Source organism: Lissotriton vulgaris, chromosome 3_2, assembly GCF_964263255.1.
Source record: "Lissotriton vulgaris chromosome 3_2, aLisVul1.2, whole genome shotgun sequence".
NCBI lineage: Eukaryota > Metazoa > Chordata > Amphibia > Caudata > Salamandridae > Lissotriton > Lissotriton vulgaris.
In genome coordinates, this window is record NC_141690.1 from 151,970,263 (window position 1) to 151,993,998 (window position 23,736).

General features: G+C 45.2%; 1 protein-coding gene across 3 annotated transcripts in view; it reads right to left on the reverse strand.

Moving 5' to 3' along the window:
• PPP2R2C (protein phosphatase 2 regulatory subunit Bgamma) overlaps nt 1-23,736 on the reverse strand; it is a 516,687-nt gene that overhangs the window by 131,572 nt on the left and 361,379 nt on the right. For all 3 annotated transcript variants that reach the window (XR_015309779.1, XM_086964113.1, XM_086964112.1), the window contains one exon: nt 3,813-3,977. Coding sequence is in view for 2 of the 3 variants with exons in the window: in XM_086964113.1 (XP_086820239.1) it covers nt 3,813-3,977 (165 nt within the window). In the remaining variant the exon portion in view is untranslated. The remainder of the gene's footprint in view (nt 1-3,812; nt 3,978-23,736) is intronic.

Here is a 23,736-nt window from a genome sequence, read left to right on the forward strand (position 1 = left end):
TGCACACACCAGACCCAGTTTTACATGCCATCTGTGTGGGTAGGCTCTTCAGCATCCCACGCAGCGGTAGTAAGCGTTATGCAAATGTTACAATACAGCACAAACATCTTGCTTGAAAACGATAACAAAGAGAAATATAGCGCTTTTATGTTGTTTTATGGGATGATAAGAAATGGTTTGTGAAACAATGCAAAGAATTAAACGTCCTAATGGCTTGCCCGGCTGTCTTGGGTGCCTTATGCAGCGCACCCAGGTTCCACATGGCTAAGCCTTATATTTAATTTATTTCATTTATTAGGTCTAGGTCAGAAATGCTCCTTGTAAGGGTTGGAGGGTTTTGTCATTACCCTATCGGATTCCCTGACCTACAACAGGCTCCACATGCTGAGATCTGAATTCACCAGGCTTCAGTTCGAATCTAGAATCGGTCCATTTAAGGCCTATTTTCTGACTCACAGGCCTGGAAAATTGGCTTTAATCAGCGCACATTAGACCCTGCTCCGCTCCTGGCATGCGAGGCGCGCTACTTGTTCCTGGATCCTGTCTTGTTAATGGGATCTGATCACCGAGGGCGCGCCTGACTGTTCCTCTGCAGGATTTGGGGGGATCTGTGACGAGGAACGAGTGGGTAGGAATCTCGAGACATTTGCCTCTGTACTTTAAATCGCTTTCAGCATTCATGACTATGATATTATCTTGTACATGGGCTATGGTTCCCACAAAGGCTTAGAAAGAAAAATCCCCAGTTATCAACAAGGCAATCCATAACATCATGTTGTTATATATGGTTTCCTTTGGATGCTTCTATCATGAGCAACCAGATTGAAATCATGTTAGTTCCTGCAATGACGTACCAGCAGTGGGTAACCAAAGTGCTTACTCACTATTGTGACATCACCAGGGGACGCAACTGCTTCCCCTTCGTTCCGCAGACCGGAACGCGGCAGTGGAATGGTGATAGACAAGCTCACCCACCATCTTTCGCCTCTACTAGGTCTCCAAAAACCCGAGGGAGGAACATGGGCCAATCACCGTCTCCCATGTCAACATGGCCAACAAAACAAAGCAACCCGAACAGATAAGCTCTCATATGACCACTGCAAGCGGGGCTCTGGCTCTATGCTCACAAAATGAGAACAGAGAGTGCTGTTCTGGTAATGGTATGTGTATTTGTATAGTGCTCAGCTCAACCCGGAGGACATCCTGGTGCTGAAACAGGAGCTGTGGTGGCCAAGCCAGGGTCGGGATTAGATGAAGAGCCAGGTCTTCAGTTTCTTGCAGAATTCAACATCTGAGGAGGAGGCTCTGAGGTGCACGGGCAGGTTATTCTAGGCTTAAGGAGGGAGGAAGGAGAAGGCAAGACCACGAATGGATGCATGGCAGGAGGCCATATTGTATTTTTAATCATGGAGGGTGGTGGGGAGGCCGTAGCCCCCGTATTTATTTTCCAATGTTGGTGGGGGGAGGGGTGATATGTCGAGGGTGTGAGGGTGAATGGGAGGAGATGCTAGTTTTTTTTAACATTTGGAGGGTGGGTCATATGTTGGAATCAGGGGCTGATGATTTTGGGGGCAGAAATATGAAATGACTAAACATGGACATCTTGAGCATTGCACTTGTCTAATCTGAAACGGAACCCCTTGGTGGAAAAAAATGACACTTAATCACAGTTACTTATGTTGTTTATGACTCTTACTAGGACCTACTTTGTTTGAATACCAGATTCTAAACTGGTGATTCATGCTACAATATTGCAATGATACAATAATTGTTTCCCACTGTTGCTGCATGCATGAAATTGGGTTGTTGCTTCACTGGAGTATCAGCCCTACTCAAGCAGCAACCACAATCCTTATCTAGGTGAGGGACAATCAACCCTAAATCAACCTGTGCTCGAACGTCTGCACAGAGCAGTCAGGCCTAATTCAGAGGCAATGTGTAAAATATCTGTGCAGCACTTCAAACAGTAACAAAGTGCAAAAACACCAAACAAAAAGATCCCACACAGGTTAGAAAAGTAGAGTGATGTTTAATACATAAAATCCTCAAATACACGAGTAAGCCATTAGTACTACCATAGTGTTGTAATAATGTGCTTAAAAGGCTGCTCCGTGACAGTCTGCTGCACTGTATCTCTAATCCTTGAGAGGGGAGGTCAGGGACTGTTCATCCAACATCATTGAGGCCCTCTTCACTCCAGGGCTTGGACAATGGTGCCAATGGGTACCCCATTGTCTTTTGGAGCGGGACAAGTTTCTCCAAAATGTCCTGCTCTCTTGTAAAGGGCCACCTCATGGCATGCCACATGTGTACTAAGGGGGTCATTAGGATGACGGGCGGACTTAGTCCGCCCGCCATCCCATTGGATAATAGGACCGCCGCCATAAGGGCGGGGGTCCCGTGGGGGGTATTAGGATGCGCCCGCCACATTGGCAGGCGCATCCAGCATTTTTAACATTGTGGCGGGCGGTGCTCTCAGCACCGCCCGCCACAATGCTAAAAATGCATGTGTGCATTTGCATACACAAAGCGGCAGGCACCGCGCGGTGCCTGCCGCATTGCATATGCAAATGCAGGGGGGTACCACAGGTACCCCCCATGTGCACCCCCACCTCGCCTTCACCATGGGGGCCCGCAGGGGGCCCCCACAGTGAAGACCGCCTGCCTTTCCGTGGCGGCATTGCCACCACGGAAAGGCATCTGTTTTGGCCCATGGTAATATGGGTGGTGGTGTCTGATAGACACCGCCACCATATTAAACCTTTTCCGCCCCGGTCGCCTTGCGACCGGGTCAGAAAAGCGGCGGATGATCTTTCCGTCCGCCGTGGTCCCCCCTGCCATATTAACATGGCGGGGGGAAATGGGTGGCGGGCGGGTAAGGATGTCTGGCAGATCGCCACCGCCCGCATGGCGGTGGCGATCCGCCAGACATCCTAATGGTCTCCTTAGTTGTGGCAAACATTTAGAACATATTGTGTGTCCTGTGTGCTCATGGGCATGCCTCTGTAATGAAAGCATCCACAAGGCAAAGTTGACTTTCAAGAGGAAACGAATCCTTTTTAGTGTGCAGCATTTTCAACAGCATTCTGTATTACAGCTTGAACCATAAGTAGATGCAGCGCTCCAGGAGGGCAAGGGGCATAGCATGGCTCGTGCACTTGGAGAGGAGCCTCCGTGATATGCCCCCTGAGCAGCAGCCAGGCGATGCCCGGCAGGAGCTGGGGAAACTAAATATATTTCTGCTTGAACATTTATTCTTCAAATCTACTTAAAAAATATATCATAAAGTCCAAGTCAGTGGCTTCTCTAGATTCAAAACGGTCCTCAAACATTTATGATTGAAGAAGACGGACTGTTGGGCAATTTTCTACAAATGGTTCCTGGTGAAAATCTGTACATGGAAACTTGAATGCGACATAAACGATCGAAGTTAAAAATATCACAACTTTTTTGGAGGGGGCATAATGCAGACATATACTTCTCTGTACTAATTTTTAAATTGGAGAGTGGTTCTCCTGGCTCGTGCCAGTCCACCCGCCCCCCTCAAGTGCCATTCAAACTTTATGCTGCTCCTCTTTTCACATATTGGTCTTGCTTTTTATTTTTTACTTTTTTTTGTTGCTATTTTACATTATATTTTTATGCCGCTTTCCCCGTCAAAAACAAATCTGCATTTTGTTTGCGTCATCATAATAAAAATAAATAACATTACACACACAACGTCAAAACTCCCTCCATCTCAAAAGGTACTTATGCTAAAATAATCTTTATTGCATCGAATCTGCATCCAGGGAATGTGGGCGGCCACTTACGCTTGCAGTGCTTGTCACACAGAGCGGAGGCCCTCATGTCGCAGAGCCGCAAGGATCCTTTGCTGCTGCTGTACACAAAGAGGTTGCAGTGGTGGGGGTGGAACTCTGCAGCCGTGATCACCTCGGTCAGGTCCTCCATGTTGGCCGGCTTAATATCAACAATGTCTGGGGGGAACGTGGTTAAGGAATGCACCATTTAGCTAAACGAGGCACATGAGAAGCCATGTACATTGCGAAATTTGAAAAATCAGGGACAAATGAAAGAAATAGTATGCACATAGCCTAATAAATCCTGGCAATGTTTATCTTCCTTCCTCCTAATCTACGAATTACTTACCCTTCCGTGCATTTATTACGGCTATTAGCGAGGCTTTAACACGTGCACCCCACAGATAACAGCCTGATGTGCCCCACTGAGCCTCTTAACCCACATCTGGAAAGGGTTCAGCGAGACACCCCCGGGCCCCGCCCCCGCCCCTCCTTGCTAATGACCTCACATGCAGGCTCTGTCACTGCAGCCATTTCAGGCCTTATGTTTGATCTACTCAGGGTACGTAAGGACAGTCATCATGTAAACCCTTCCTTTATAGACAATATACATCCATCATAATATTTAACATCAATTGCAGGCATAGTGTAATCCTTACAGTTTATAGCAAGCTGCGGTCCTACCTGGCCTCAGGTGAGGCTACAGCCGAGGGGGGAGTCAAGGCCAGAGCACAGTTTAATCTGTAAAAAAAAACACATACGTGCCAAGTCCCTCGTCAGGAGGCCGCTGCAGCTTGCACCATCCAATGCCCCTACTAGCGCCACCAATGACAGACCCAACACACCTACTGTTATAGCTCAAACTAAGCATTGTCACAATGTAGACCTCTTTCATGTGACTTACACCTGGTTGTGACAATGCTTAGTTTGCGCCAGTGGTTGCAGGTGGGGCCCACCAGCACTCCTTTTCGGAGACCAGCACTTATTTTCCCTCAACCTACTTTGATTCGGAACTAGGAAGTGAAAAACAGCAACGGGGGAAAGAAGGAGGAAGGGAAAGACGGAAAACAGTGACTAAGAGAAAGAAGGAATGAAAAAGAGCATACAAAAGAGCATGCAAGAGGGAAATGAAAAGGCAGGCAGTGTTTGTTGGTGCATTGAAGAGTCATGAGGTGGAATTAAGACAAAGCACGTGTGATATTTGGCACTCCGATCATCAATAACGCTGGCCACGAGGAAAACTTTGGGCACAGGACCGTATTATTTTACAAATTAAGCACTGCATTGCGCTGTCATGGAGGAAATGACAACCCACCGGATCTGAAATTGAAGAGAGATCCGGGGAAAGGTTGGGTTAACAGGTTAGTTTGACAGTATCGAGTGCAGCTGATGAGTGAGGAAAGATCAGTGCGTTGTTATCATCAACATAGACTGCCCATTGATAACAGAAAGGATTCTTAGAAGCCTAAAAGAATCTAGGAAAAATAAGTAAGGCATGATTTATGAGATAGTCCTTATGGCTTGCTGAAGTACCAGATGAGCTTCCCCGGTTCTAAATGACATTATACAAAATGCAGGCATCTATTTCCAAAATGGTGAATCAGCCGAAACATATCACATTCAGCCTGATGAAATCTTAAATACCCATGCCACCCTATTACCTGGGGATGTACCATGTTACAACGCATACCATTACAACTACCTACTGTTACAACGCGACCATTACAACGCATACCATTACAACGCATAGCGCTTTGAGGTGCTGGATAGTGGTAAGTATAATTTACTATTCTAACTCCAGTCCCCGTGGACACTAGGGAAGGTGTTGGATAGTAAATTATATTTATTCCCTATCCTAGAGCGCCCCCCAGCGCAATGCGTTGTAATGGTATGCGTTGTAAAAGTTGCGTTGTAACAGTAGGTAGTTGTAAAAGTTGCGTTGTAACAGGTGTATACCATTACCGGGCTTCACAATCTATCAAAATGTGGGTCTTCCATTGGAGTGGAACTATGGGGTCCTGCTCCTAAGCAGATGCTGACATGCAATTCTTACGCTGGTAAACAAGCGTTGTAATCTGCATTAATTCCCGAAAGGCCCATTGCCAAAAAGCCTACGGACCCTCTCAGCATAGACCTTTCAGCTTCAGTGCATCTGATGTGCATTTAGTTTGATGTTGCAAAACCAAACATAAACGGCTCAATGTCCAACTTTATTGCACAACTTTATAGAACTCAGGTGTCCAGCCGAGATGCTAACTTGCATATCCTGTGGAATGTTTGTATTGAAGTTGGCACACAGTGATGGGAAATGTGCCACTGTGCTTCCCCTAAAAACATATCCATCCCATTACAGGGGCACCTGTGCCCCTACAGAGGCTCTACACCATTTTTGAACCACTACTATACTTCTTTGAGTTGTTTGCTCAAGACACCGCACTTATTTTGCAAAGCGTATTTTCATTGTTTGTTAATGGTTTTGATTTTTAGATGCATTGCCATCAGTCAATTTGTTCTTAGATGTTTTTCATGCAATTCACCTGCTGTTAGCCATCTTTTATGTACTAAAATTCAAGCTCTTGAGATCGCTCTGATGTTGGATTAATTACACTTTGATTGATCCTCTCTGCAAAGAATAGCAGTAGAATTAATGCTTAGTGAACATTTTCATCGCGCTTGCTTTTTATATTGGGATGTGTGACAAAAATGGTACTTCCAAATATTGAATGCCCATTCTTGTTGCTGTGTTAAATTGATGCAGTATTACTGCTCCCAAATTACCAACAGTGCTGTGTGTTTTTTTTACGTGGGCAGTGTATTAGCTCATCATTTCAACTTTTGCACTTCGGATTTGGGGATAACCTAGTAATACCACGTTTTGTGCTAGTCCAACCCCTTGGATCCTGTACTTACCTCCAAAAGTGGAATTATAAGTGATCGTCTCTCTTCATACCAGTTATGAGTGTGTTACTCAAACAGTTCAATCGTTTATTTGGTTAAAGCAAGCTCCCTATGTGGTTGGTACGGGTTTGTGCTTCACTATTCATGCTCTATCCATTTTTCATTTGTCAGTTGACTATTGCTAGAGACAGTTATTTTAACAGAAATACTTCTGTACCGATAGGCCCTCAGCAGCTCACTTCTGTCCTACATTAGCCCTCTGCAAATATTTGTTTGGAAAGTAATATTTCCATGAAATTATTGAAGGCATGTAAGTGTTAACAGAACTGCTGGAGTTGAAACTGTTATAGCTAGATGGATAATTAAGTACCTTTAATATAAGATATTTATCAGCTAGAAGCTCCTTTTCACTCATATTGATTCTTATCATGGTATTTCCTTATGGCTTTGCCTTCACCTTGGAGTAGATTTGATCTTCATGCTGAGTGATCAATTTCCCTAAGTTCAAGAATACCACTTGTTTTTCTCTAGCAAATTCTGGGAGACTTACAATAACATTGCCAACTATCCTTCGAGCTTTACGTATATGGAATGTCCTACATTTGATATGTTACATACAAAAATGTAGGTGAATATATATTCTGTTATCCCTACTAATACAGTCAACAGCAATGCATAACATATTATAAGCTAATATATATATATATTGTTTCTTTGGAACGTTCTCTGACCAATCTGAATTTCAGTATGGCTGGGAAATAATATATACTGTGTTGAACTGGTCTGTGCGCTGTCTTGTAAATAATGCATTGGGGTTCATTGTATATTAAACTAGATTTATTTATATTAGTAGTTAACCCTATATTTGATGCAGCACAGCTACATATAGCTGCTGAGCCAGGACCTATAGTTTTCCTCGAACGCAGAGCAGTTGAATATTTGTTTTATTCCACTGTCCCATGTTCATAGTGTGTGGGGCCATTGCCACTGCAAGTGTGAGAGTCGTTTATTCCCAGAGTTTAACTATGTTACGTAAAAAAAGTTCATTTAACTCCTTCACCTCCACTCGGAGGAATACCTTTTAGATGTGGGAGGAGACACCACCTATTGGGATCACATATGCTGACCACCATTATAGTGAATGGACACAATGCGGCCTCCACTCTCAGGATCAAAGAAATTGTCCATAATAGAATGCTACAACAACGACGAGCCAGGCTCGTGAATACTTTCTTGATAGATGTAACTGTAAAAACATATTTTTTCCCGTGGTAGACACAGTGTTACTTAGAAACTTACCCTTCAAAGTTACATTTTTGAATGTAAGCAATGCCTTTGATACAGTTATGTAAAGAAAACTAGTAACAATGTATTCACATTAAAACAGAGGATGAGTAGCTTTATTCTCAGAATGTGACCTACATTAACCGATTGTTAAAAAGACAGGAGACGGTTAGTGGGTGTTAGCGTAGGTGTGTGCGTGTGTAGATGGTAGGGCCTAGAAGATCACTCCGAGAGGAATTAATTACAGATATCTTCAGTAGTGGTTGGTTTTGGAAGGCAAGATTTTAATCTTTGTGAATGGCTCAAAACTTTTAAAGAAATGATCAGATCCTGAATTAACAGTGTGAGCAGTGTTGCTACATTTTATGTCAGACAACCCTTAAGCAAATTGAGAGTGATAAAAACTTGATTACACGCTTTTCCTTGAAAAGTGTGGATTTCCTTAGGGTACGTCTAAGGGACAGGAATGTACAGATGAATTTGAGCGGGGGTTTACGACTCATTGGAGAATGTTTTTGCCAATGAAGAGGGCTTAGAGCTATTTTGCGAGGGGTAAGATAAAAGGTCCGGCGTCTGTGGATCCCTGCATCATGTTGTCACTTTCACGGTGAGACAGTTAACTTTTCATAGCAGGTTTGGAGTGGTTCTACTTTCAATCATCCTGTTCTGGCTGCTGGGGACACAGCCTTTGTGTAGCGATACCACCACAGGAGGGTAGTCTGTGGCCTGGAGCAACCGCATAAGAGGCAGAAAGAGGTGCGAGTTTTTGCATTGGTCGATATCAGCCCAACTAAAAATGTGATCAAGAAAAACAAAAGGCCTCACTTGAAGGGCCCCCTTCACCTTGCACAACAGAATCGGCAGTTCTTACCTGTGTCCCTACCATATATCTAAATGCAATGTTCCTGGAAGTCTAACTATCAACCACTTGCTAACAAAATCTTGATCCTGGCTCTCCATCCTCCAGCCACAGGAAGGCAGACAAAACACGTCCACCGTTTGGGGAAACTACCCTCACACTCCATCTTGTGCCATGCTAAGCCAGGGGTGTCAAAAATTGATCTCACTTTGATTTACAATTAATATGAGACAAACTTGATCAGTGAGTGGTGGTTTAGCAATAGCCTAACACCATATAGACTGTTCACCTGATTCTAATGCCTATCAAAAGTAGCAAATATAATCTAATTGTCACATGCAAAAAATGTTGCTTCTGTTTCCATATTGTCACAAAAAATCCGCCTCTAAATCGATGAAATCCGGTATGAAAAACTGATCTTTACTTAAAATCTATAATTGTCGCTCCTCATTTTTTCTTTCCAATAACCCTCTTTTTCCTTTCAAATAACCCTCTTTTTCGTTTGCCTTTGGGCAATTAATAGGGATATCCAGGGGACCTTTTTCGATAGGTAATCAGTAAGAGTCATGTGAAGGGGGTGTGGAAGGACCTTTGTAGGGCACAGTGGTGATGGATCTGTGTAGGAAGCGAGGATAGTAATTTTGACCTTGAGTAGGGTGTAAAAAATCTCTTAGAATGAGCTCAGATTTCTTTTGTTGACTTGGATTATGATGGGGATGTGGGAATAAATGCTGAATTGGTATTTTCTGTGAAAGCAGGATTTTCCTCACTCATCCAGTTTATGGCCTTCTTATGCCTCCTAATTGTTCGAGATGCCACTTTCAGGGGGTGTGGGTAAATAATCGATACTCCATAAATGAGAAGCTATATTGGCAGATTTACTTAGTTTTCACACAATGCAGTACGCAGGGAGAGCACAGACCAGTACCATATCTACGAAGGTGCAGTGGTGTTTCTCTCTTTATGCACAATATTAAAAAACAATACTTATTACCGGTTTCAATCACTTTTGTGACGCAAACCCGAAGCAAAGTGTTAGTAAATCGGACCCTATAGCACTTGAATGGGCAATAGGCATTCAAGAAAATGATGTATTTCCTAGCTCTGCTGGAAACATCAGGCCTGATACTCTAAAGTGGCTTCCCAGAGCCCAATTTTTGCATATGTGTTGTGAGGAATTCTCAACGACCTCACACTGTAAAGATTGTTTTTGTAAACTGCGCAATCCGCCCACCTCATAAATATTAATGTGGCAAGAATCAATTTGCGACTTCTTGTGAAAAACAGTGGATGCTGGTATGGAGGCCTGCAATGGATAGCAGTCCTTCATCCTAGCATTTGCAATGTGCCCCTTAAAGAGACAGTAGCTGCAATCCCACTAACAGTGGCACATGGTGAATGCAACAATGGATGTGCAAGCAGTGGCTGTGGCACATCCTGAGCTACACAGTATACTTAAACAGATGCAAGCTGTCAAACCTTGACCAGTTTATGTAAATGTACAGGAATTTATATAGCGCAAATCACCGAGCGGTTTCTAAGCGCTTGCTTAGGGAACCCGTCCTGGTATTCCCCTGTGAGATAACCCCGGCAAGGTATCCGCAAGGTGAAAGCCAGGCATCCCGCCGCGAGGGGCCGTTGTGGAGATTAAGCAAGCTATTGCCCAGAGTCGCAGAGTGTGAACCCGTGAATCGAGTAGGCACCGGAGAGAGAATTGTCAAGTCCATGGACATTTTAGGACTCAAGACCCCGCCGAGCCGGGAATTGAACCCTGGTCCCGGGCTGATCTCTGCTTCCAGATCTGCCTCCTCTAACCAGTGAGCCACACTTCTCCATACTTCTCTTATGAGTGGTAACTTCTGCCCTTGACAGGCACTGACCATTCCATACTATGCAACTTCAGGAAGAAATGTAAATTGAGACAGCTCCCAAGTAAGTGGATTTTTGCTGATGAAATTCATTGACAAATGTAGCATAAGCTGATGCCATGTTCAGGGAGACTAGTGCAATGTCTTTCCTTGTGCAATGGCTCCAACTTCAAAACTAACGTGGCCCTGGAGAAGTGTGGCTCAATGATTAGAGCGGCAGACCCTGATGCAGAGGTCTAACCCGGGACCAGGGTTCAATTCCCCGCCTCGTGGATCTTGGGCTCAAAATTCCACGGACCTGATAATTCTCGCCTCAGTGCCTATTCCAATCATGGAGTCCCACTCTGCAACTCTGGGCAATAGCTTGCTTAATCTCCACAACGGCCCCCACAACGCTAAGGATGCCTGGCCACCTTGGGGGTGCCCAGGAGTGGATGCCTCACAGGGAAAGCCAGGATGGGTTCCACAGCGGTATTCGTACAAGCGCCTTGAGACCCTTGCGGGTGAGTAGTGCGCTATACAAGTATCAATTTAACACTCCACTCTTTTTAGAATAACTTGAGCCTCACCTTGGTTTTGGCAGAATCACAGCATGTGTAACTAGACCACATTTCCTGAAGTCTTGGTACATGACAACATTTAAAACCAAATTCTGCCAAACAGAAAGATAGAAATATCTTGAAAAGGATGGTATGCAAATGCCAAGGACAATCAACGTATATTTATCTTGTTGCTTCTCATGTGACTCAAGAAGAATTACGGTGAACAATGGAACGCAGAACACAATCATTTGTGTGTTTATTCAACAATGACTATAGACAAATAGTTAACGTAGCTGAAACTTTTTTTACAACTACGCTTAGCACTGGAACCATGACTTATTAACCATGGGTATGAATGTCCTGATTACTTACCGGTAATCTTTACTACTCCTAGTCCTGCTTTCAATCCTTTTTCCACCCTCTTGCTCTTATTTTTTACTCGGTAGACCTTGAAGCTGGGATTTGTCTTCTCTTAGCTTTACCAAGTGACATTATGGAGTGAGATGGGAGGTTATAAGGAGGATGGGTGAGGCAAAAAAGAAAGAGAATGCAGGCCAAAAAAGAGAAGAAAGCCTGCTTCCCAGTCATATCTATTGGCTAACTTATCTCAGAGTGGCAAAACTCCTCACAAAGTAAGAACTGGTATGAGGAACAGTGACCAGGATGTAATCAAGAAAGGATCCAAAGACAGGTAACCATGTTTTTACTGGTAAATTACAATCAAATGCTGTTTGTGTCATTCCTGAAATACTACAGCAGCACTTTCAACAGTTGTTCTGCAGAAATGAATGAATTATTGAATGAATAAAAGAACATAGCACATCTTCATAGCATATTTAATTATGATCTAAGCTGAGATGGGAAGAGAAAGATCAGAATTTGGGGTCGTAATCAGGACAAATGATATTAAATTAATGCTTGACATACTAGCAGATTCTAAAACCTATACCAAAAAGTGAGAAATTGGGTTACTGGTTGAGGGGGTGAACCCCTATTCAAGCAGCAAACACAATCCTTGTAAGGGTGAGGCCCAAATTAACTTGTGCTCAACCCTCTGGTAGCTTGGGACAGAGCACTCTGACTTAACCTAGAGGCAATGTGTAAAGTATTTATGCAGCACTTCAAATAGTATCCGGTGCTTTGGTTCGCGTCGCACGGCTTTCAGTGCCTCATTTTGGCCCTTATCATGGTGGCCCTTGTATCGATATTCCAAGTATAGGAAAACTTACTCCTACAACTTCTGAAAATAATCACATACTGGGATATTCATCCAACATAACCATTTGCCCTGACAAAGTTCTTTCCAGAACGAAACGCGTTGGCTGTTGTCTTACATTGGATTTATGTGATTAAAGACCTTTTTCTACGAAGGAACTGATTGAGCTTCATTATTAACTTTTGGATATTTGGGAAGTGAAGGACTCCATTGTCTCTGCAATTTTTCTTTCCCGTTTACGGGTTGTACCTCTCAACGGTGGGTACAGGAGTCGTGTATGCACACCATACGAACACGAACATTACAAAATACTTTGGGAACAAATAGGGGTTTGTGCGGCATCTGGAGTCCACTGTTGGCCTTCTGCTTTCAGTACTACATCTTCATAGCATATTTAATTGTTATCTAAGCTGAGATGGGAAGAGAAAGATCAGAATTTGGGGTTCTAATCAGGACAAATGATATAAAATTAATGCTTGACATACTATCAGATTCTAAAACCTATACCAAAAAGTGAGAAATTGGGTTACTGGTTGAGGGGGTGAACCCCTACTCAAGCAGCGACCACAATCCTTGTAAGGGTGAGGCAGAAGCAAAGCCCAAATTAACTTGTACTCAACCCTCTGGTAGCTTGGGACAGAGCAGTCAGACTTAACCTAGAGGCAATGTGTAAAGTATTTATGCAGCGCTTCAAATAGTAAGAAAGTTAAAACACAAGACAAATCTCGATCCAGCACAAAGAATCCCTTTATCGGTGGAGGGGCCCGAGAGGAGCAGGAGAAGTGGCATGGACGGTCGTCGATGTAGCGCAAAGAACAGGCCTGGCATCGGGGACTGTCATCGCTGTAGTGCAAAGATCCTAATGTCATCGCAAATGGTCGGTCTGGAGCTTCACGGTGGATCTCCCCGTTAGCGGTCAATGCTGTAGTGCAAGCAGTCGGGTTGAATAAACTTTGTGTTGGTGGGCAGTGCGAGAGAGAAGGTTTTGGTGCCAACTGGCCTGTTTGCACTCACAAAGTGCACACAATTGTTCAATTAAGCTCCACTGAGGCCATATCAAAGGTCCAGAACGTGTGGAGCACCACGTGTGGGTCAGGGGCTTACTCTAGCTGGATTTGAGCGCTGGTTCAGTAGTTGCGAGCCTGTTATGTCCCTGTTGCTCTGAACAGGAGGCAAGCAGAATAGTCCTTGGTGTAATTATTGGAGTCCTAGGTTCAGGTGCAGGTCTCTGACTTAGGAAGGAGGTCAGCAGGGCAGCAATCCAGTAAAGAAGCAGGCAGTCCACCAAGGTTGCAGCAGCAGGGTAGCAGTTCAGCAGAGTGGCAGTACTTTCAGCAGCACAATACTCCTTCTTGGCAGAGTCTCCACAGGTCCAGAAGTGTACTGAAGAGCTGGTGTCTGAGGTCCAATTATTATACCTGGTGCCTCCTTTGAAATGGGAGAATCTTCTAGAGGTTTCCATTTGAAGTGCACAGGCTTTCTGCAGGGGTCTGCAGCCCCTTGCGTGGAGGCAGGACACAGCCTATTCAAGTGTAAGTAGGGATGTGCCCAGCTCCACCCTCCCATCCTGCCAGTGATGGTCCAGCCAGGCACATCTAAACTTTCAATTGTGTGTGGTTACCTAGGAGGAAAGACAAAGCCCAACTGCCAACTAAACCCAGCCATTTGACCCAGTGACAGCCTGCAGACACTAAATGGCTAAGGCAGGAAAATGCTAACTTTCTAAAAGTGGCATTTTCAAAATTGGAAGTTGAAATTAGAATTTACCATAAGCGAGGATTTCTTATTACAATTCCAAAGGTACTAAACATTAACTTGTTTCCTATTCTAATTTGGAAATTACAGCTTATTAACTGTACTAAAGTATCTCCAATGTTATCCTATGGGAGAAGTAGGCCTGGCAATAATAAAAAAAATATGTAAAAGTTTTTCACTGCCAGGACATGTAGAACTGAAAAGTACATGTTCAACTTTTTCAATACACCGCACTTTGCCCTCTGGGCTTTACAGGACCTACCCCAGGGGTAATTTACATGTATTAATAATAAAAAGTAAGGATTGGGCCTGGATAAAGGTTTCTTTTGCCAGGTCGACTTAGCAGTTTAAAACTGCACACACGGGTTGCAAGTGCAGACCTGAGACATCTACAGAGACAATCTACTAGTAGCATTTAACTTATAGGTCCTGGACACATGTGGAGATATTTTACTAGGGACTTACAAGTAAATTAACTATGCCAATGGGGTATAAGCCATGTTTTAGGGAGAGAGCACAAGCACTTTAGCACTGGTTAGCAGTGGTAAAATGGGCAGAGTCCTAAAAGCCAACAAAAACGGGCTCAGACAACAGGAGGGTATTGGCGAAAAGTTTGGGGATGACTCTGCAGAAGGGGCCAAGTCCAACACAAAAGTTACATATTACAGTTGCAATTCTTTATGAGAGCTGTCATCACATCACAGTAAATGCAATATGAGCCAAATAGCTCTTAAGCAGCTAGGTTTCCTATTGTCATTGGACTTTCTTTCCACACTTTACACTGTTGACCGATGACAGCTTATTAAGTGGCTGGCAAGAGACTAAACAATAGACTGAATGGCAAACATTGGGTGAAGCTCCTCCCAAAAGATAGAGCTCAACACATTCAATTTGAATGGTCCCTTCAACCCAACTGAGGAGTTCTACTGGTATCTTCACTGTACCTTCTCAGTACTAATTATCCGTGTGGGACTTCTAAAGAGGTCATTAGATTTCATCATCTAGACATCCATATCTACATAGATGACCCCAGACTGGTGGATCAGAAAAGGGGGAAGAGACTAAGAAACAATACATGACATTTAAGTTTACGATGAGGCATAGTGAGTTAGCCACAGCCAGCACTGAGACCAAGATGATGCAAGTCAGCATCTGCAGAGGGTCAAAGCTTGGTGGCATGTGACGAACATCTCTCTAGCCCTTGATCCAGAATTAGTGATACAAAGGCAGTTCACAGAAGTAGGACCGGCCTGGAATTAATCAAATGTTACTAGTTCTTGGGAGGCATGCCACTGAGCTTGAATACTGTCTAGTATGTATAGCCTGCCGGGGCAATGTTGGGCCCTATTTATGCAGCACCATTGCATGGCATTTACCATACTTTATTATTTAAAATCTAGAAAATTAAAAGGGGGGAGGGAGTCAAATGTCCAAGATCTATAATGGTGAAATCATCATGCAATATACTGCCTGAGATTTGGAAAAAAAATCTAAAACATGAACGGAAGAGATGGGATATCTCTTACACAGGAGATGGCAAAATACTATGCTCTTCCGGCTACTTAAAGTACCTGGAGCATCCCTAATCCCTGACTTTTCCAATTCATATTCCTGTAATAATAATTAATCTGTGCACAACCTGAGCCTGCATTCCGAAGACATCTGCAGGATGTAAGTAATGCCAAGTAATATCATGGAATAACATAACGGATGATGCAGTGTCTTAACATGAATTTCAATATAGGTTTCCCAGTGATGTGATAATGTGTATCACAGTGCCCTACACTTTGACATTTCTGGATTCTAATGATTATTTCAAGAGCGGTCTTCAGTGACAATGCTGACATGAAAATTCTCTAGGGCCAGGTTAAACACTTTGAATAAAAGGTACGTCTAACATTTGACAAGAATTTAAATGCAGATTATGAACCATTTGAAAGTTTAATTACTTGATCAATCAACCCACACACCAGGTGATTGAGGTGATTAAAGCCACACTTTTTGGGCATATACATATTTAAATCAGTAGCAAATTATAAGATTGTCATTGGTTAAAGCTCTTACTTTTCAGGCAGACCACAAAGACTAAAGGCATTATCGGAAGGAGAAAGTGTTCTGACTCAGGTGGTTAAGAGGAAATATTTAGGAATATGAAGGGTCTAATATTAATTATCCACTCTCAGGACCTTTCGTTATTAAATGTCGTCAACCTAAAGCTGGTAATCTCAAAAACTGTTCAGTAGGGATAAGACATTTGCCCTTTTCATTGACTGCACGGTCTTCCCCTGGGCTCAAAGATGCAGCCACCATTTATTTTCAGAATCCTCGATGGCCATTTTGGCACTCTTCAATAAAACAATCTGTTGCCAAAGGACGGAAATAACTACGCACTTAGTGCATCGCACCCTAATTACTTCCTGTGCTAGGCTGCGCTCCCAATCCATCATGGCTCCGAGAGGTTCTGCAATGCGGCGATGCATCATGCCTTCCCAACCACGGTGTTCCTTTCACCGGCTCCTGATCGCTTATTCCAAAAGGACTCAGGGGCGCCAGTGCCAGCCTAATTGCCTCCTATCTCATTAACTTATGCCACATTTGACATTCAGGATTTTTGCAAACAGCTGATACGCGGCTGGAGACTTTGTTTCAGATTCCAAAAGAATATGAGGCTCAGCCCAAAACTGTATAAGATGGCCTCCTGCTCTGCATGAGTGTCTGTTTATTCCTATAGGCTTTGTGACGTGGGTATGCCAGCAAGGCCATTTAACGAGTCAAACATTCAAGACATGGTATTTGCTTTACATTAGTTTACTATATATATAATGGGCAGACCACTGACTAAATCACACCTAGGTGCTAATGGGAGCTATCCGGAGGCCAGGCAGGGGCTAGAATGGTGCCCAGGGTATTAAGAAGTGCAGGTGTTCTGGGTGTCAGTTCTGCATTTTAGGTTTCAGGAAGGATATGTCTCTATGATCCTGTGTTCCATAGTTTGCAGACATGGACACACAAACACACGCACACACACACACACACACACACACACACACACACACACACACACACACACACACACACCCATTCACATCACTCACTCACAAATTCACATACATTCATACATACACACGTGCACCAGTCAATTAAAACACAACACTTACCTGCTGCAATTCTTGGGAATGTATGACGTTACAACGCAAACTATTACAAAGCATACTTTTACAACAGGGTTTTTACAACTCAACTTCCATTACAATGTATGCTATTCCAACACAAGCCATTACAACACTTGTACCATTACAATGTAAATTGCTATTCTAACACCGCCAGGTGCTTACCTCAGGGAAGGTGCTGGTCAGTGAGGCATATGCGTTGCAATGACATGAGTTGAAATAGCATGCGTTGTAATGGAACTTGCGTTGAATTGGCTCTGTTGTAAAGGCATTGCGTTATAATGCCTGCAATATAATGGATGTTTCCCGCTCTCTGGCAGGGAAACCTCGGAGGTGCCAGGAGGGTTGGGACTGCTGCCAAGGTCAGCCAATGAGAGAAGGCAGCAGTCCCTACCTCATCAAAGAGAAGGATGAGGTCACTCTGTGACAAAGTGTCAGTGATTGACACTTGGCCCTGGGCACTTCAGAAGTGCCACGGCATGAGGCTATCACTAAGGAGGGGCCTCCAGGACCTTTGCTGAGGAGGTCATGCCCACAGGAGCTGTGACACCCTCAGCCCAGCAAAGGTCAGCTAAGGCAGCCAGGAGCCTGCATTTCATGTCTGGCTCCTGGCTGCCTGACCTGAAAATAAAAAGTGTCTGTCAGGCTGACCTTTGCTCAGCCAGACAGACACTCTTTATGTCCAAAAGGTGAGGAGGCATGGCCCCTCCACCCTTAGGGATGGGCCGCTGCCTGTCAAATAGCAGTCAGCTAAATGCTTATGCTAATTTCTGGGTTGCTTGTAGCACAGTGCATTAGTAAATGCAATATACCCACTATGCAAACTCCCTTTTGCTCCAGTGTGGACGTCGAGCAATGCCAGACAGTGTAGTCTGTGCTTTAAAGCAAGACAGACATTTTTACTTCTGTAAGTTCTACCACTTTAGAGTGAGGAAGGACACTAGGGCTGAAAAGGTGACTGTCCCTAGAGGCCAGTCAACAAGTTTTCAATTTACTGATTAACCCATTGGCCGCTGCCGCGATTTCGCGGCAGTGCGGCCATTTCAAATGATCTAAGAGATGCCTTTTATGTGCATGTTGTAGCCATTATTATTTTTAAGTTGTGAATAAAAATTAACAAAGATAAATAAAACTTTCCATTACACCGGCGCCGGGAGACCCCATGTGGGTAGCTGTGCTCATTATAAGTTTAATTACAATACAATACAATACAATTACACATTCACTGTGTACTTCTTGGACATAAGCAGTTCTTGCTCTGTTTTATCCCTACTTAAGCCGCATTTACAATGCAAGCACCATCCAGGGTCAGACTGTACCAAAAAATAGGCCAGGACATAAAAAAAATGTGGCCCTCAGTAGTGATGAGAGCTAAAAAGTGACCTACATTTTCAAATCGGGTTAGTGAACTTGTGAAGACACACCGTGTCTGTGTTTTGCAAGGTATGGGAGGCTGCAAGCATTTATGATCTCTGCAGGCAATGTTTGTGGTTATATCAGGGAAATCAACATTTAAAACTGTCCCACCAACCCATAAAACAGGCCCACAAAAGCCCAAAAAACTGCCCACAAACTTTCCTGTCAGACCAGCCCTTCTGGCACTGCCAAACTGCCCTACAGGTCTATCCGACCCCGCCTCCACCCTCTTTAGAGGGAGATTGACGATTTTGCATCCTAAAACAGAAAGTGGCTAACGTGTTTTGTTCAAATGATAAAACCGATGTAATGCTTATCTATCAGCATTGGAAAATCAATGCAGTAATTGCCCGCCGTGGCCTGGGGAGAAATCCAAATAGCCCATCCAAGTGGCAAAGAGTGGCCATTTGCTAAACGGCCAAGATTCAAATAGCTTTTTCACAAAAGACAGGAGCGGGAAGAAGGCTTTACGGCCATTCCTGGAACCAACCAGTTCTACCGAAGTTGCAACTATCACTTGTGATTTCCAGATCCTCAATGCAAGGATAGTACAGGGGGTCAATGGCAAGTATTTTAGTGATTGTGAAATTCTTTTTTCTACCATTCCCTAGATTGGGGCTGAGAGAGGAGAAGTCCTTGTTAAGAGACAAAGCTTAAGCTGTCCCAGAACTTTCACTAAACACTTGGAATGGAGGCCATTGATCTTTGAAAGAGTGCTTAATTTGTAAAATAGTAGGTGCCGGGGCCCAAAGTTTTGCTCAGAAGCTGCGGCTGATGTATTTAATGTTGGTGTGCCGAATACCAAGGCTGCCTGTCTTGAATCACCTTATGTCTTTTTTATCCACTACCAAACACTCCCTGTCCCTTTATCTCATTCTTGAAGGTTTCTGCTTTCTCCCTTTCTTAAGGATTTTCTGTCTCCTTTTTTCCCCCTTGTGTATTTTTCTCTCTCATTCTCTGGGTCAAAATCTAATGAGGAAAAATAAGTACAGATCCCCCAAAATGAGTGATGGGAGCCCCACCTGCAATCAAAGCCTCACGTTGAGTTCTGAGTGGGACAATTCCAGCGAGCGAGATAGAGTTTTCCAATGAGAGTTCAGGGGTGTCCTCTTCCCATCAAAAGTTTGAGAAAATAGGGTCAAATGGTGCATTTTAAATCACAATTTTCACACCCAGACGTTGACCCAATGTTTTTAAAAATGTGCAAAGGGTTTCCAATTAACTCTCTTTTACATGGGTGTTCCCTCATATGCCATAGTTGTTCCCTTATACCAATAATTACATACATACAATAGGACAGTGACAGAGTTTTGCCATTGTCTGCATCCACATACCATGGGTGACCCATATGTCAAAAATGATCTCTAGTCTGTCAGATGGTTTGCACCTGGTGAATTTCTGAGGAAACCTATACATCATCGTTTCCTGTCTTGATCTGTAAAGTATTCTACATTTTAGGGGTTTTGAAAAATATTGAGGAATAGGCATGTAAGTGAAAAAAGCCTGAAGTGCAGACTGCGTGGAGGGGTATGTACAGCGGATATGTCTATTTGCAAATGAAACTTTTTATCTTGTGGAATAATGTCTTTTCCTGCACCTGTTAACATGTGCTGGTGCTGTGCAAATGTCACACCCAACAGAGAATGTATTTAATACTTTATTAGAACTAAGCTTAAGTGTGCAAATTCGATTCTCTAAAACCATTGGAAATGATGTCTTATTGACCAAGTAAGAAACATGATAAGCCTCTCCTTTAAAGAATGTTTTGTGCCTGAGGCTTGGAAAACAGCACAAGTTATCCCTCTAAAAAAAAAACCTAATATCCCTGTTATTAAGCCTGGGCGTAGTTCGCGTAGCCGGACTCCGCGAGCTACGCGAAGATGCACTTGCACTCCGCGAACTACGCATAGCTCCGCGAGCATGCGTAGTAGCTTGCTTGACCAGTTCGCAAGCCATTTTTTGTCTTCGGGAGCGCCGTGGAACTCTGGAACCTGCTCGACACCACATTCCAGACGTCGCCTTCCTCACGGAAACATGGATGAACGCCTCCTCAGTGCCCGACATCGCCGTCGCCATCCCGGACGAATACAAGATCACCCGGAGAGACCGCGTCAACGAGACAGGAAGAGGCATCGCCATCGTCCACAAGAACACCATCCGCATCATGACCAACTCAGCCGCTTAACATCTTCACTTCCAGATACACACCGACCCCAAGACCACACTCAGAGGCACCCTCATCTACAGACCCCCAGGACCTCGCACACAATTCAGCGAAGACATCGCAGACTTCATCAGCCCGCACGCCCTCGCCTCCGCTGACTACATCCTCCTAGGGGACCTCACCTTCCACCTGGAGAACAACAACGACAACACCACCACCACCCTGCTGGACAACCTCGCCAACCTCGGACTCATGCAACTGGTGAACACCCCCACCCACTACGCCGGACACACGCTTGACCCAGTCTTCTCCTCCAGCAAGTACATCTCCTTCAGCCACTCCACTGGGCTCCACTGGACAGACCACAGCTGCGTCCACTTCAGCTTCAGAAAGACCACGACTCACCACCACCAGCAACAGGTTCCCCGCAGGAACTGGAACAAGATCACCACCGACCAGCTCACCACTTCACTGAGCCAGAACCCACCCGCCAGCTCAACGGACCCCAACCAAGCAGCCAACAACCTCACACAGTGGATCACCAGTTGCGCTCGCCCAACCAGCCTCGACCACTCACAGTCCGGCTTCCGCACCAACCACAGCACCGAGACCGCCCTCATCGCAGCCGCTGACGACATCCGAGCCCTGCTCGACAACTGGGAAACAGCGGCCCTCATCCTCCTAGACCTCTCCGCAGCATTCAATACAGTCTGCCACCGTACCCTAGTGCAGCGCCTCAGCAACATCGGAATCCAAGAGAAGGCACTGGAGTGGATCATCTCGTTCCTCACCGGAAGAACCCAGAGAGTCCGCCTCCCCCCGTACAGATCCAAGGCCACCGAAGTCATATGCGGCGTACCACAAGGATCATCACTCAGCCCCACCCTCTTCAACGTGTACATGAGCCCCCTCGCAGCCATCGTACGCCAACACAACCTCAACATCATCTCCTACGCCGACGACACCCAGCTGATCCTCTCCCTCACCAACGACCCAGGAACTGCCAGAACCAACCTACACGAAGGGATGAAAGACGTAGTCGAGTGGATGAGGAACAGCCGCCTGAAACTGAACTCAGACAAGACGGAAGTCCTCATCCTTGGATCATCACCCTCCGCCTGGGACGACTCCTGGTGGCCCCCTGCCCTGGGCAGCGCACCCAAACCAGCGGACCACACACGCAACCTGGGCTTCATCCTGGACTCCTCCCTCTCGATGACCAGACAAGTCAACGCCGTATCATCATCATGCTTCAACATCCTACGCATGCTCCGAAAGATCTTCCCATGGCTCGCCACCGAAACCAGGAAGACGGTCACACAGGCACTCTTCACCAGCCGAATGGACTACGGAAACACCCTCTATACCGGAACCACAGCCAAACTCCAGAAAAGACTCTAACACATCCAGAACACCTCCGCACGACTCATCTTGGACATCCCCCGACACAGCCACATCTCCGGACACCTGAGAGACTTTCACTGGCTCCCCGTCAGCAAGAGAATCACGTTTCAACTCCTCACCCACGCACACAAGGCCCTCCACGACCTGGGCCCCAGGTACCTCAACAACCGCCTGACCTTCTACACTCCCACCCGCCAGCTACGATCGACCAGCCACGCCCTCGCCGCCGTGCCACGCATCCGAAGATCCACCATGGGAGGAAGATCCTTCTCCTACCTGGCAGCCAAGACTTGGAACTCCCTCCCCATCCACCTCCGCCTGACCCAAGACCACCTCTGCTTCAGGAAGCAACTCAAGACATGGCTGTTCGAGCAGTAGCGGACCTCCCTCCCCCAAGTGCCTTGAGACCCTCTGGGTGAGTAGCGGGCTATACAAATATCCTGATTGATTGATTGATTGATTGCCTGCATGCTCGGGATGTGTAGCGCGCAAAGTTACCCATGAGGTTTGTCCCGCCCGCTCGCGTCCCCTTATTTCCGGTCACTACTAACGTGTTCGCGAGTTATTCTGTGCCAGATTGCAGTTTCTGCGTGTTCGGCAACTCGATCTTACCGACAAGCATCCTCGCGCACGCGAAAATGCTATTGAGCGCGCGAGAACTACGCTACGCAGCAGTTTGCGGAGTATTCAACAACTTTGCGTTCTCCGCGGAGCGCGGAGTTGCTGAAACTCCGCAAACTCCGCGAACGGAGCGTAGTTCTTCGCCCAGGGTTACCTGTTATCCAATTCCAAAATCTCAGGCCCATCTCCCTTTTGCCACAATGTGCCAAGATCATAGAAAAAATAGTCAATAAACAACTTATGGCTTTTTTAGAATCAGAAAATGTTCTCCATCCGACACAATCAGGTTTTAGACCTGGCTATTCCACGGAATCAGCTGTTTTATATTCCACGGAATGCATTCGCAAGATGGTGGACGAGGGAGAGACAGCAGCGTTGGTCATGTTAGACTTAAGCGCAGCTTTTGATACTGTGCTACATGCCACGCTGCTGTCCCGACTTTCGGATATAGGAGTGAAGGAACATGCACTGGCTTGGTTCAAGTCTTTCCTCACTAAAAGATCGTTCCGGATACATTGCCCACCCTTCAAATCATCCTCTCGCGACGTGAGCTACGGGGTCCCACAGGGCTCTAGTTTGAGCCCTACCTTATTCAACATCTATATGGAGCCTCTGGCTCGCGTGGCAGAGAACTTCGGGTGGGTATTGTTAGTTACGCGGACGACACCCAGCTTATGTTCAAGCTTACCCCAGACAGTGAGAAATCTGCCATCAATTTCTCTGGCTGTATGGCTGCTGT